This window comes from Lonchura striata, chromosome 2, assembly GCF_046129695.1.
Source record: "Lonchura striata isolate bLonStr1 chromosome 2, bLonStr1.mat, whole genome shotgun sequence".
NCBI classification, from domain to species: domain Eukaryota; kingdom Metazoa; phylum Chordata; class Aves; order Passeriformes; family Estrildidae; genus Lonchura; species Lonchura striata.
This window is the reverse complement of record NC_134604.1, coordinates 72,022,611-72,035,136: the sequence shown is the minus strand read 5'-3', so window position 1 is coordinate 72,035,136 and position 12,526 is coordinate 72,022,611. Positions and strand designations below refer to the sequence as shown.

Below are 12,526 nucleotides of genomic sequence, written 5' to 3'. Positions count from 1 at the left end.
ATTATTATAAGGTGTGATTAGAACTGACCTAGATTTTGTGCTGAAGATGGTTATTAATTCTTTCATGGAGTATAGGATGCTTTTTCTGGTTTTGTCCAAAAATTGGATGCTATGAACAACCTGAATGGAGTAGATGAAAGAGTTTAATCTGTTCCTCTGGTGCTGAGGCTGTCCTGGTGTTTTGCCACTAGAATGCTGCATTCCAAAATGTCTGTGTCTAAATTAAATAAGCATAAACAAGCTACTTCTTACTTTAGCATAATAATATATATGCTAAAGTAAGAAGTAGCTTGTGTATTTTTATGTATGTATAGTTGCATGAGTGACAGCTGAGGATAGGCTGTACAAGTTTTTAATCCTGAGGAAATCTTCAAATTACTGGGTTTGGGATATTTTGGGAGTGAGTTTTTTTCTTGTTGTTGTTGTTTTTGAAATACATATTCCTTCTGAGAGTCTGGGAGAGCAAATCAGTCTTTGGCAATCCAGCAATTAAAGTATTTTATGATGAGTATCACCATAATTTTATTTTATTTGTAGACTTACTTAATTCATCTTTCCAGTAGAACTAAGTGCTATGACTTAAACAACACAGGCTTAATCATTTTATAATGCAAATTTTAATAGCACTGATTCATATCTAGTTGTCTTCTTCTAGGAGGGAGAAGGTCATTAAGATGTTGGATTAGTTCAGTTATCTGATGCTTGGGAATTCTTTTTAAACGGATAATGCAGGTAGAGGACAGCTGTCAAACTAGCAACTGTACCATCACCCTGGTAGCATTCTAGTAGATTTCTGGGAATTAAGGTTTCTACAAATGAAACTCAATGCAGACATTGAGTTTTCTCTGAAAACATCTCTGATGTTTCATCTAAGTAGAGATAATATCTTAAAATACTGCAGGGTCGACAAGTGGAAAAATAAATTTAGGAAATTAAGTAATTTTACCTTCTTCTAGGAAAGGTTCAGTTAAAGCATTGTAGATTTTAGAGTGGGATTTTCCCAACCAGTACTGCACAGTGGACTGTTTGTAAAAGTATACTATTAAATGATTAGCTGATTAATTTTTAGATTTATATGAAAATATTACAGATACAGAGATAGCCTAAACACAGGTATGTTAAGTTTTGTAGAGGTGCTTACATTCCAGTGTTTCACAATCAGTTAGGATACTACCTGATATGTATAGCAATTCCTGCTGTGATTAGAAACAGCAAAAAAAAAAAAGAAGTAAAATGTGATGTATGATATGAAGCATTGCTAAGACTTAGTTATAGTTGCTGGGCTTCTGTGGTGGATGGGCCAAGGAAGAGTTGGTGCACTATCCCTGCTGTGCTGAGCTGCTGTGTCCCCCTAGACACAGGGAGGTGCCATCAACCCTGCATGAATCGCTTTGTTCCTGATGTTTGGTCTCATTATTTTTAAAGTGAGAGCTACAGAGACTGTTCAAATACAGCTTTTTAAATAGTTTACATTGGCAACTATCTTTTTTAGAGTCACCGATACTGCTTTTGAAAATAACATGTACAGAATTTGGGCTAGTGTACAGAATTTTTTAAAGACAGTATGAAATCACTCTTTTACATACTCTAGGATTTGTGCTTCACAGAGCTGTTATGTCACTTTCTACAGCTCTTGATGGAGGCCTGCCATGTTGAAATAATTTGATCGTGCTATGGTGCCTAGTTTGGTTTTGTTCATGACTAGTTCTGGCAGTGTCCCTTCTGAGATAAATTCTTACCTGAAATGTCAGTTTCCTTGTGGCTTTCATTTAAAGCTGTATTTGGTGCTGAGTTGGGATATCCTGGCAAAAGGGGACAATTAAAAAGCAGAACATGTCTTAAATACTGCAAAATGTATGATCTGTAAGAATACTCGTTCACAATTGCAAGAGTCATGTTGTTACTGCAGGAGGATATTCCTTTCCTACAACCTGGGTTAGTAAAAAAGGGAAGTGAATGTTGGAGGTATTTAGAGGTGTCTGGCCTATTCTGAGACACTCTGACATCCTTAGGCTTCTATGGAGAGAAGTTAGAATGGGACATTCCTGGTATCTCTTTGAGCCATGGCAGTTTTCTTTAGGGAAGTCTGATGGCACAGAGGCCCTGGTTGTGGCCAGGACTGTTCAAGCCATGTCATCTGATTAAGTAGTCTGGTTATAGAAATGAGTTAAGGTAAAAGGAACAGCATATTCAATTCTGACAAGTCACTTAGGAGGTATTTAACAGGCTCTCTTGCTACAGAAGCCCCAAGTGAAGGCTATGCTGAAAGAAAGCAAAGTTCTTCACCTCCTAGACAAATGCACATGGGAGAGCTGGACAGTTGGTTCTTGTGGTATTCCACTTGTGGAAGAGTCGCAGTGTAGATGTAGTTTCCAATTAGTGCTTCTTGGATGCATCCCTTCTGGAATTACTGGACAGTTTTAACCTGTTAACCTGGATTTTGATGTTTCTGACAGTGTTCTTATAGTTGAGAAATGGAAAGGTATAACTATGCAGTGGAAGAGATTGTTCATCGTTCCCTTTGTAGAGGGAGAATACTGATAGTATTCAAGTAATATAATTTAAAATTTCTGCACATGTATTGAGTCTTGACATTTTTATTTTTCTTTGTGGAGAGATAATTCATAACATGATAAAGAATATCAGGTGAAATCCTGTGCATTGTTTGACACCAGTGGTCCTTGTTAGATTTTCATTCTTCCTTGTTAATTCCACTGTTGTATCTTTTTTTAAAGAGGTTTGAGATAGTTCTTTGAGCAAAGACAGCATTGACTGGTGTAGATATGGGGTGATGCAGTTTAATGTGCTGAGATTATGAGCACAAGAAGAAAGCTTATAAAGATGCTTCTTATTAACATTATCAACCTGAAAAGATTTAAGAATAAGCAAAACATGAGTAACTGGATTGGAGTAGGAGGGAGAAGAATGGAAGGAGATAGTACCTAATAGCAGGAAATAGTAGGATAAACTGAGGTTGTATGAAAGTTGGATTGAATACTGATAAAAGGTTCTTAAAGTGAAGACGAGGAATGAAGGGGTATACACAACTTCTCTTCACACAGAAGAGGGTAGGATCTACTTCAACATTAATCCAAGCAGGACCCAGAATTTGAATACATTGCATCTGTTTTCATAGAAATAATAATGTTTGTTATGAATCCAGAGACAGCAGGTGATAGCAGTGTGGGTATGGAAGAGATTTTGCATTCAAATTAGTACAGAGGGAGATGGAGCAGAAAAATCTGTATGAAACATAGCTCGGAGAAAGCTTCCAAGACATAGCTTGTTATGCTAAAGGCTTGTTGTTACTCTTCTCTAGAACAGGTAACAATTGAAGTTAATACAAGATGAGAGAAAAGCAAGTTTTACATGTCACTTGAAGGACAAAGGTCATTTACTAAGGACAGCATTTCAGAGGTAAAGAACCAATTCTTTTAGGATAGAACAACTACGTCTTATAAAATATTAGTCCCTGTGGTAAAAAGGTACTGGTGTTGAGGACTCAGAATTATTTGTGGTTCAGTATTCCTTTTTACACAGCTACTTGATGTAGAAATGTACTGAGCTTCTGTCATTCAGGTAGGTGCTGCTGGTAGATCATGTTCGTAGTAGCTTACTTGTACTGAGTCTGCAATCAGGTGAAGCAGGTTTTCTTCTGTGGGCAACTCTGCAGGGCTGAACCTGGCAGTTCCTGGATCTGCCAAGAATAAGGAAGCTCTCTTAACCTGGAACTTCCCTGAGGTAAAGGTTTTGAGGAACTTGTCTGGGTGTTGTCTTGTCAGCAATCTTCTCTTTTATGTGTTTAGATAATTTCTTTCTCTACCATTTATGTGGGAACCAAAATTCAGGGCTCTTAAGAGATAGGTTTTGTGTTGGGTTTTGCTTGGAAGCCAGAATTCTAATACTGTAATTAAGGATATGTTAAGTTAGCAGATACTCACCTACTTGGTTTTTGTTTGCTTGTGATTTTGACTTGGAGATACTTCTGAAAATGGTCCTTACTGGTCTTTCTGGGACAGCCAGGTTATGGGATGGTGTTAGAACTTTTAAAGACAGTAATAAGCCAGATAACCTGTGCTTATAATTTCTTTCAAAGTAAGAGGTGTTTTCTCTCAGAGGCACTTAAAAGCAGTAGAAGTTTTTATCTGATCACACTAACTTGTGGGTCTGGTGTTGTAGCAGAAATCTTGAGGAAGTTAGGATTTTACTCAGATCTCTTTGTTCAAAATGATCGGACTGTCAGCTGTCTGTTTTAGGCAGTGTTTATACTCATGAACCCCAAGTCCCCAGAGGAGTTAGGCTGAACAACCCTAAGGATTTTACTGTTGATCTTAGAAAGGTCAGACATTCAGTGCTTTTTGTATTACTCATTCACAGTGTGCCATAAATCAAAGCCAACTTCATGGCCACATGTACAAGGTCAGCATGGGTGTTACTGTTATGTTGATTCAGGATTACTCTTGTGCAAGAGAAGACCAAATTGTTTGAGTTTAGAATCTGTTTTGCCAAAGTAAAATACTTTTTTCCATACAGTCTTACTCTTTCAGTCAAAACCATAGCATTGTAATAAAAATGTATATACTAGATTGCAGACTGCCAAGGACCTAAGAAAGGCATATTGCTTTCTCTTTCTTTGAAGTCACAAGATCTTGAAGCTAAACTTGGCCTCATAGATTAAGTTACCTATTACAATCACATGAACGACGTTCAGACAAATCTGTAGTATTTTGCTCATGATGTTGCAAAAGAAAGACTTCGTAAAGATTTTACTTTAGCAAGTTTTGGCATTGTAAGAATCTACTGTCAACATCCAAAGTTTTATAAAAACAGGTTTTTTATCTTCTGTAGAGGCCTCCTTCAGCAAGAAGCTCTGCTGTTAGTGGTCTGTAAAGAACCCCAAGTTTTCCAGGCCTTTAGGTTTTAAGGGCTGGAATTTTGGACTTTTTATTTCCCCTTAATGTTAATTGATCATTTTCCATGAGTCATGGAGATGTGGGAGATGTTTGACTGTGGAATGGAAAATTTCTTGCCTGATAACTTTTTAAAATAAAATAGCAGCATCATCAACTTCACTTCCTGTAGTACAGCAGCCAAGAAAAAGGCCAATTTTTTCCCATTCCTTTTTGTAAACTATTTAGCCAGGTGGATATAGGTTGCCTGGTTGGTAGTAGAGTTGTACTACTAGTCTAGTAGTAGTAGTTTTGAAAGGGTGGCTTTTCTAAGAGACTACTGAAGAGGAGGATACATTGTGGTGCTAAGATATCTCTGGATTTTTAAAGAAGTGGAAAGTATATGATGCTCCATGCAGTAATGAGAGGTACAGCCAGCAGGAAAAAATATTGGCAAGAAATTTTGCTTTTAATTGGTACTTTTAATGAAGAGCTTGCACACACTGTTATCTTTAGGATTGTTATTTCCTTCAAAGCAATGTATTTAAAGTCCAAATCAGTTGCACTCTAAGGATGGTTGCTGGATATGGCACTTTCCATCTGTGCTAGGAATTTTCTTTATTCTGTGTTGGAGAACTTAAAAGAGAAAACCCAAAGAACAAACAAAAAAACACCCCAACAAAACCACTTTAAATAAAATTACCTACAGTGTCTTATTTGTACAATATTCTATAAATGTCTTATTTTGACATTACTAGCAAATTTAATTTGTTAGCAAAGCTTGTTGCATTACAGGTTAAAGTCCCTCAATAACCTTTTGCTTTTGGAAGATTCAGTCTGCTGCTTCTTCCATTTGCATTCTTGTGCTTTTAGTGATTTAATAATAGGATCTCAGTTTCACATGCATTAATTCTGCCTTAATAGACAGCAGCATAAGTCACATAATTGAAATGACTGAATACATTATAGTATCTTATATTCTGTATGGCAGAGAAGGTACAGCATGTATCTTACATACCGAGGTTCATAACTTATCAGAAGTATGGAAGTCTGTATCTGTTAGATTATGTGCATGTCCTAGCAGAGTGGGCACTTGGATGACTTGAGTTCTCATCTTTGGTGGTGCTGTGATATTTGGTAGATCACAAAAACGGGTGCAGTACCTTAGATTAAAGGTCTGTGTAAATGTTATCTTGTCCCTCCAGTGTTTGATATAGTTACTTTATGTTCTCATTCTGTTCTCCCCTGTAAAATTAGGACAATTACAGAGGTATGCAGTACATGATTTAGGCATCAGCTGAATAGGTGTTGGATTTGAGGACATTTAAGTGCAATATATTCTGAAAATAGCCTATATAATAGCTACAGTATTCATCTTCTAATGCATTTAATATGGTAGAATGTCTTTCTAATTTCCTTGAGGGAGGATCAGATTATGGAAGAATATAGCTGTCATTATTGCAACCTTAAAATTGTGACTGTGTAGTAAATGAAAAAAAAAACACAAAAAACACCCCCACACCCCCAGAAAAAAAAAACCAAACAAAAAAATAAAACACCAAAAACCAAACCAACACAAAACAACAACCGACCAAAACCAAAATAACCAGCATCTCCACCCCACCCCAATGTGGGGAAAAAAATTAAAGTATTAATTGCATATAAACTCTTCATAAATTTAATGTTTAATTTCTTATCATTGCATAACTCTCACTACTGACCATTGCTTGCTTTGTCATTACATTTTTAAAGAAGTCCCTCAGTCCTGAGGTCATCTTGTACATATTAGTGTTCTTAAATGTTAATGAGTTATCTTAAGTGGTTTGTTGTATTTATATAAAAAGCATAGTAATAAAATTAAGTTGATCCATGAAGCTAGGTATTTCTTTAGTAGATAGTGTTGTCTGGATATCTAGCATTTTGAGGATGTGTAACTGAGCAATGTAATTCCAAGTTTTGTGTGGGTCTATATTAAAAGAAAACTATGTATTTTTTTCCTGAATGTTTATTCAGGGATTTGATGAAAAAAAAGATTCAGCATAGGGTTTTGAAAAAGATGCAGGTGTCACAGGAAACCATAAAATTGTGTAGGGAAGATTTTTGGGTAAAAATGTGTTGAAATACAGTCTTACTGTGCAAACTGAATTTGTCTGAAGCTCCAGTTGTTAGCTGTTGTTGTATCCATTTAATTTTCAATATTTAACTCTTAACTGTGATATATCTCTGTAAAAGTTAATTTGTTCCTAATGTTTAAAATCTGTTTCCAGGCTGCAAGCTGCTATATAAACAAGACTTTGCAAGACGGTTAGGACTGAGATGTGTTACTTGTAATTACTGCTCACAGCTGTGCAAAAAGGGAGCAACTAAGGAACTTGATGGTGTAGTGAGAGATTTCTGCAGTGAAGAGTGCTGTAAAAAATTTCAGGACTGGTACTACAAGGCAAGTAACTCAGAATTTTTGACGAGAGCTCCACAATTAAAAAAACCAAAAATGCACATGTGAGGATATCTCAAGGACTGTGCAGCAAATAGGCTTACTTCAGCAAAGCATTTGCTATAGAATAAGCAAATGTATTAATTTCATAATTTCAGTTTTTTTAGATCTTAGAGCAGCATTTCTATAATCTGATTTTATTAATTCGTTTGGCAAGGAAGTCTTGAGTTACAGAAAACAAAAAAATTAGTATGTATATTTGTTACTTTACAATTCCAATTTTTTCTCAGTTAATACCACATTTTTCTTGTCAAAACTTCTTTAATGTGTATTCAGAACATTGAAAACGCTGTTAGTAGCAGCTGGATACCTTGAGTTCACTGACATTAGCAGAGGTTTTCTTGTTCCTGTTTTTGCCTCCTTTTTTGCCTTTTCCCTTCTCCCACAGTTTGAACTGCAGAGGCTTTGATTGTTCAGTATTTCCCAGTGGAAAGGATGCCAAAGGAAAAAGCAAGACCAAATGGATTTCTAATAACAGTTTAAATCAAACAGATGGCATCTATTTCTAAGTCTCTGGAAGCTTAACTGCCTTGTGAAGCACCAGCAAAGACTTCACAATAAGAGGTTTTTTGTTTACATTTTTTGAAAGGAAAAGATGAAATTGGACTGGGTTTAACCTGCGATTAGTGCCGTGGATAAAATATTTGATCTCTGGTGTGAACGTCCTGGAAAGCTACACTGATATTTTCTAAACAAGAACTACACTGTGGATGCAATTGCAAAAAAGACAGTACAAAATTCATCACCGTACCAAAACTCTGCACACAGCCTGGAAGGCATTAAAAAACTTGAAATGTTAGAGGGCTAGATACAAGTCCTGTAATTCAAGATGATCTACTTACCATAAAAGAACTGAATATGAAGACATATCTGATATTTTGGAATGTCCAGAAATGTTACAGCCAAACACTGTGAATTCGTTTTTTTGAGTAATGTATGTAGGGCCTTGTTAGACCTTCCTGAAAGAAAACTTCTGAAGGCAACAATGTGTTTCTTTTGTCTCACATGAAAATAGGGTGATAGAGCCTGACTGCAAAGTTCTTAACTAAAATTTTAACTTCATGCAGTAATATTTAATCTATCTATATGCCTTAAAACTTGGAGTGTGAGATTAAATTTATCACTGTGAAAAAAGTGCCTTCTGGTAGAGAACTTAAATCTTTGGTGTGCTTTAGGAATCTTTTGGTGATTCAGCAAAGAATATATCTGGAGGTGTGCATACCAAATTACTTTAATGTACCTAAGCTTCTGTGGAAGCTTGTGATTCAGCTTTGAGAACCACTTGAAAACTCAGGTTTCAGATTATCCTGATTCATGGGATAAGGTAATAACTGGCCCATGAAGTCTGCATAAATGCTGTTGGTACTGTGTGACAACAAAGTTAGATCTAATGTCATAAAAAGACAGTTTAAACAGATTTGCTGGTAACTTTTGATACTTGATGATGTTGAAGTGTTAGATACTTCTACTTTTTGAATGTTACACTTGCTAGTGTAACTAGGATTCCAATGAAGAATTGTTATTTTTAATTTTTTTCAAGTGCTTCTTAAAGCCTTAATGCAATTGAGTTTTGGTTAAAAAAGCTTGAGATTTATTACATGGGAAAGACGTATAATAGGTTTTGGGAAATTGTGTTGTTTGCTGAAATTCTCTTTTATTTCTTTACATCCTTGCTGATAACTTCTCCCACTTTATGGAAGTCGCTCCAGATACCTTAGATTTGGAAGTGCATTGTTAGCTCATATTCTTACGTAGCCAAAATAGACAATGATCAAAACATGGGAGGACAAAATAGATAAGGACTGTTCTCTAAATTTGTACTTCATTAGCTGTTTTGTCTGTTAGCTTCTTAAAAGAATAGTTATATATGTATGAGCTTTGTCTCATTTATGCAATGTCCAGTGTTATTTTGGAGTTTCAATGAATGTATACATGAAGAGAAATAAGTAGTAATAACTCAGTAATGTTTTAAACACCATCATTGTGTTCATTAAACAAGTGTTTGTCTCCATCTTCTTTGTCTACTTTTTTTTATGGACACATCTTTCTCATGTACTATTATCTGGAAAACGTTGTAACCTTTTAGAAGAATCAAGTATTGTGGGAGCACTTCCCTGAATGCTAAAATTCTCTCCTTGGAAAGCCGAAAGAAGTTAGCAATAGTAGAAGCACAACAATTTTTCTAGAAGTATTAAAAGTTCATTAGACTTACCTAGATAAGAGTCCTTTAAACCTAATATGAGGCAGTGAGGTGTAAAAGAATAGTTTTAGTCCTGATCATCTGTTGGACAACAGCTGCAGTTGGTGCCAAGTTCTGAGGAAGTTTCTACTTTCTGGGTTCCATGCACCTCTGAGGCAATAGGCAAAATTTCGGATGTCTTGGGGTTAGCACCCTAAGTTTTTGAGCTTCTCCTGTAAATTTACATGCAATGGTTTGAATGTTAATCCAGAAAATGCCTGGAAAACATCTTTAAGTAGCGTGATGTTTGATGACAATTTCAGTCATTTGTTGTTACATTAGAGCATTGAAATTACTTTGAAAAAGAGGAGTATACAGTTCTGAGAACAGCACAGAAAACTGTTTCTTTAAATATACACTGAGAAACACTGGTGACAGTACTGCAGCTGAAGTGCACACAGGTCATGCGAGGCTACAGTGAAGGATTGATTAGACCCAGCATGTGCAGTGATGACTGTATTCAGTGGGGGTCAGGTGTCTGCAGCAAAGAGGAAGTAGGAGGTGGGGAACTACAGTCTGACTGAAAGAAAAGTCATTGTGGCTGGTGAGCTCAGCAGTGATTGTCAGCAGTGGTAAAATTTGAAAGTGGAGCCAGCATTAATCAAAATGGTAAAGACAGCAAGACAGCCTTGTGGAATTTCTCTTGTTGGAATTCAGCCGTTCTCTAGTTAGACATCTCAACCTCCAGTAAGTACTCTTTCAGAACAGCCAATCTTTAATAAGCACTTGCTCTCTGCAACAGCTTTTGCTTTCTATTTGCTGCAATTGAAGCTGGAATAGACAGCTAAGATTAGGGGAAGTTATTAGCAGTCCAAACCATTGAAGAACATTAGGAACAGGTGAAAGAGGGATTAAAAATGTAAACAAAAGCCCCAAATGTGAAATTTTTTTCTTTAACCCAAATATGGGGCAAACATTAGTGATTTATACTAATTACCATGCCCATTTGAACATGTTGAAGTAATGGGAAAAGAAATGTACCAAAAAGCAGTTAGGAGTGGGAAAGGACTTGTGCAGAGCAAGCACAACAAGCAGAGATGGGCTTTTTGGAACACAGAGATAAAGAGACTTGAGACAGGTATTTTGGAGGTTCAGTTAACATTTAGCACCAGTATCTCAGGTGAAAACAAATGACAAGGGGAAGGAAGGAAGAAAGGAAAAATCATAAAACGTCAAATCTTTAATTCATTTTCACTTTCAATGAATTTGATGGTCAGGGAAGTGGGTGAGCAAGCAGTTAGCAGGAAACTTCAATCCATGGAACGGTGTATAACATTGACTGTAAACAGAATTATGGAAATAGTAGAATTAAAGTTTAGTAAATGTAGAGATGAGAAGAGAATCGTCACTATAAAAGAATCCCAGGTTTCCTGAGGAGTAGTATTTCCATATGGAAGTAAACCAATTTTTTAAATCTAAATAATTTAGTAGAAGCCTGGGAGAGACAATAGTATACTTATTCAAAAGTCTAAATGAAAAAGGAAACCAGGAGAGGGAGAAAACAATTGCAGGAATGAGAGAATTACAGAATAGTTGAGTTGGAAGAAACCTTTAAACGGCTACATAGTCTAACACCTCTGCAGTGAGCAGGGACTTCTTCAATGAGATCAGATTGCTTGGAGTCCCATCCAGCCTGACCTTTAAAATTTACCTATCTGTAACCTCTCTGGGCAACATGTTCCAGTGTTTCACCCTTATTCTAAAAAACTTCTGTCTTTGAACTAATCTAAGTTGACCTTTTTGATATCTAATCTTAAATTGACCCTCCAATTAAACACCATTTCTCCCTGTCCTATCACAACAGACCCTGCTGTAGGAAGGCGGTAGTTGCTGGATTTGACAAGATTTGACCCCTTTTTCTTTTTTGAAGGAGAGAAAAATGAGCAGAAAATGGTGCTTTGATAGTCAAGCAGCGTGCAGCAGGTCAGAATAGATGGGCTTTTCTGTACGTGAGCCAGCTGTTGTTCTTAATCAGTGTTAGGTGGGTTTGAGATTTAAATTTAGAGTGAATTATACTTTTTTTTTTTCCCCTGCTGGTATTTCAGTCTTTTGGTGGCTTTGGAAGTTGCATCTGCCTTAAAGGTGTGAATTCACAGCTTTTCTGAACTGATTAAATCTACACCATTTTGGCAACACTCTACATTTTATCTTCTTCCCACTCCCTTCTAAGAATAAAACCTACATGCTCTTCTGCCCCACTGAGGTGATCTGCAAAAGGAACTGTGGATCAGCATCAGTGGAAGGTCCAAGTGACAAATACAACAAATATGGAGGGAGGATGGGGATAATGCAGTGCTTTAAGGCTTCTGACCTTGTGTGCCTGGTGCATAAGCACTGCTGCTGCTACCTGCACCGAGAAGAGGGAAGAGAAATACCTGCTCTTCCAGGGCCACCTGATGCTTAGTGTGAGGTGATCTTGAAGCTGCAGCTTTAATTTCTCCCAATTTAAAGCTGGTTATACTGTTAGAAACGAGCCTGTCTATGTATAATCTTTAAATACATGAAAATTACAGTTGAGAGGTTAATTTTTTATGCTGCCAGAGGATGGTACTACACTGTTCAAATACAGAGAAGAAATTAAACGTTTTGTTATTTTTAAAATTTGAACTAATTGGCCTGTTAATACTTTTTTGGAGTCACAGAAACTACAGTTGGACTTTGTTTTGTTTTGTTTATTTAAGCCATCAGAGCCTTGTGCATAACTGCACTGTTGTGTATGATTTTATGTATTAATGTTTTATGTTGCATATATTATAACTTCCTTTTCCTCTCCTGGCTATATTACTAAGTTGACTTACTTTAGATCCCTGAGCATCTGGTCAAGTCTGCTTTAGGATGGAGATTGCAAACAATATTGAGGCGAGCTGTAGTGCAGACAATTACTTGCTTACTTGAAGATGTGAA

The 12,526-nt window shown here is 36.5% G+C and overlaps 1 protein-coding gene across 8 annotated transcripts in view; it reads left to right on the top strand.

Moving 5' to 3' along the window:
- Positions 1-12,526, top strand: part of ZMYM2 (zinc finger MYM-type containing 2) — an 89,284-nt gene that overhangs the window by 52,990 nt on the left and 23,768 nt on the right. For all 8 annotated transcript variants that reach the window (XM_031504373.2, XM_021539954.3, XM_021539953.3 and 5 more), the window contains one exon: positions 7,157-7,329. In XM_031504373.2, the coding sequence (XP_031360233.2) occupies positions 7,157-7,329 (173 nt within the window). The remainder of the gene's footprint in view (positions 1-7,156; positions 7,330-12,526) is intronic.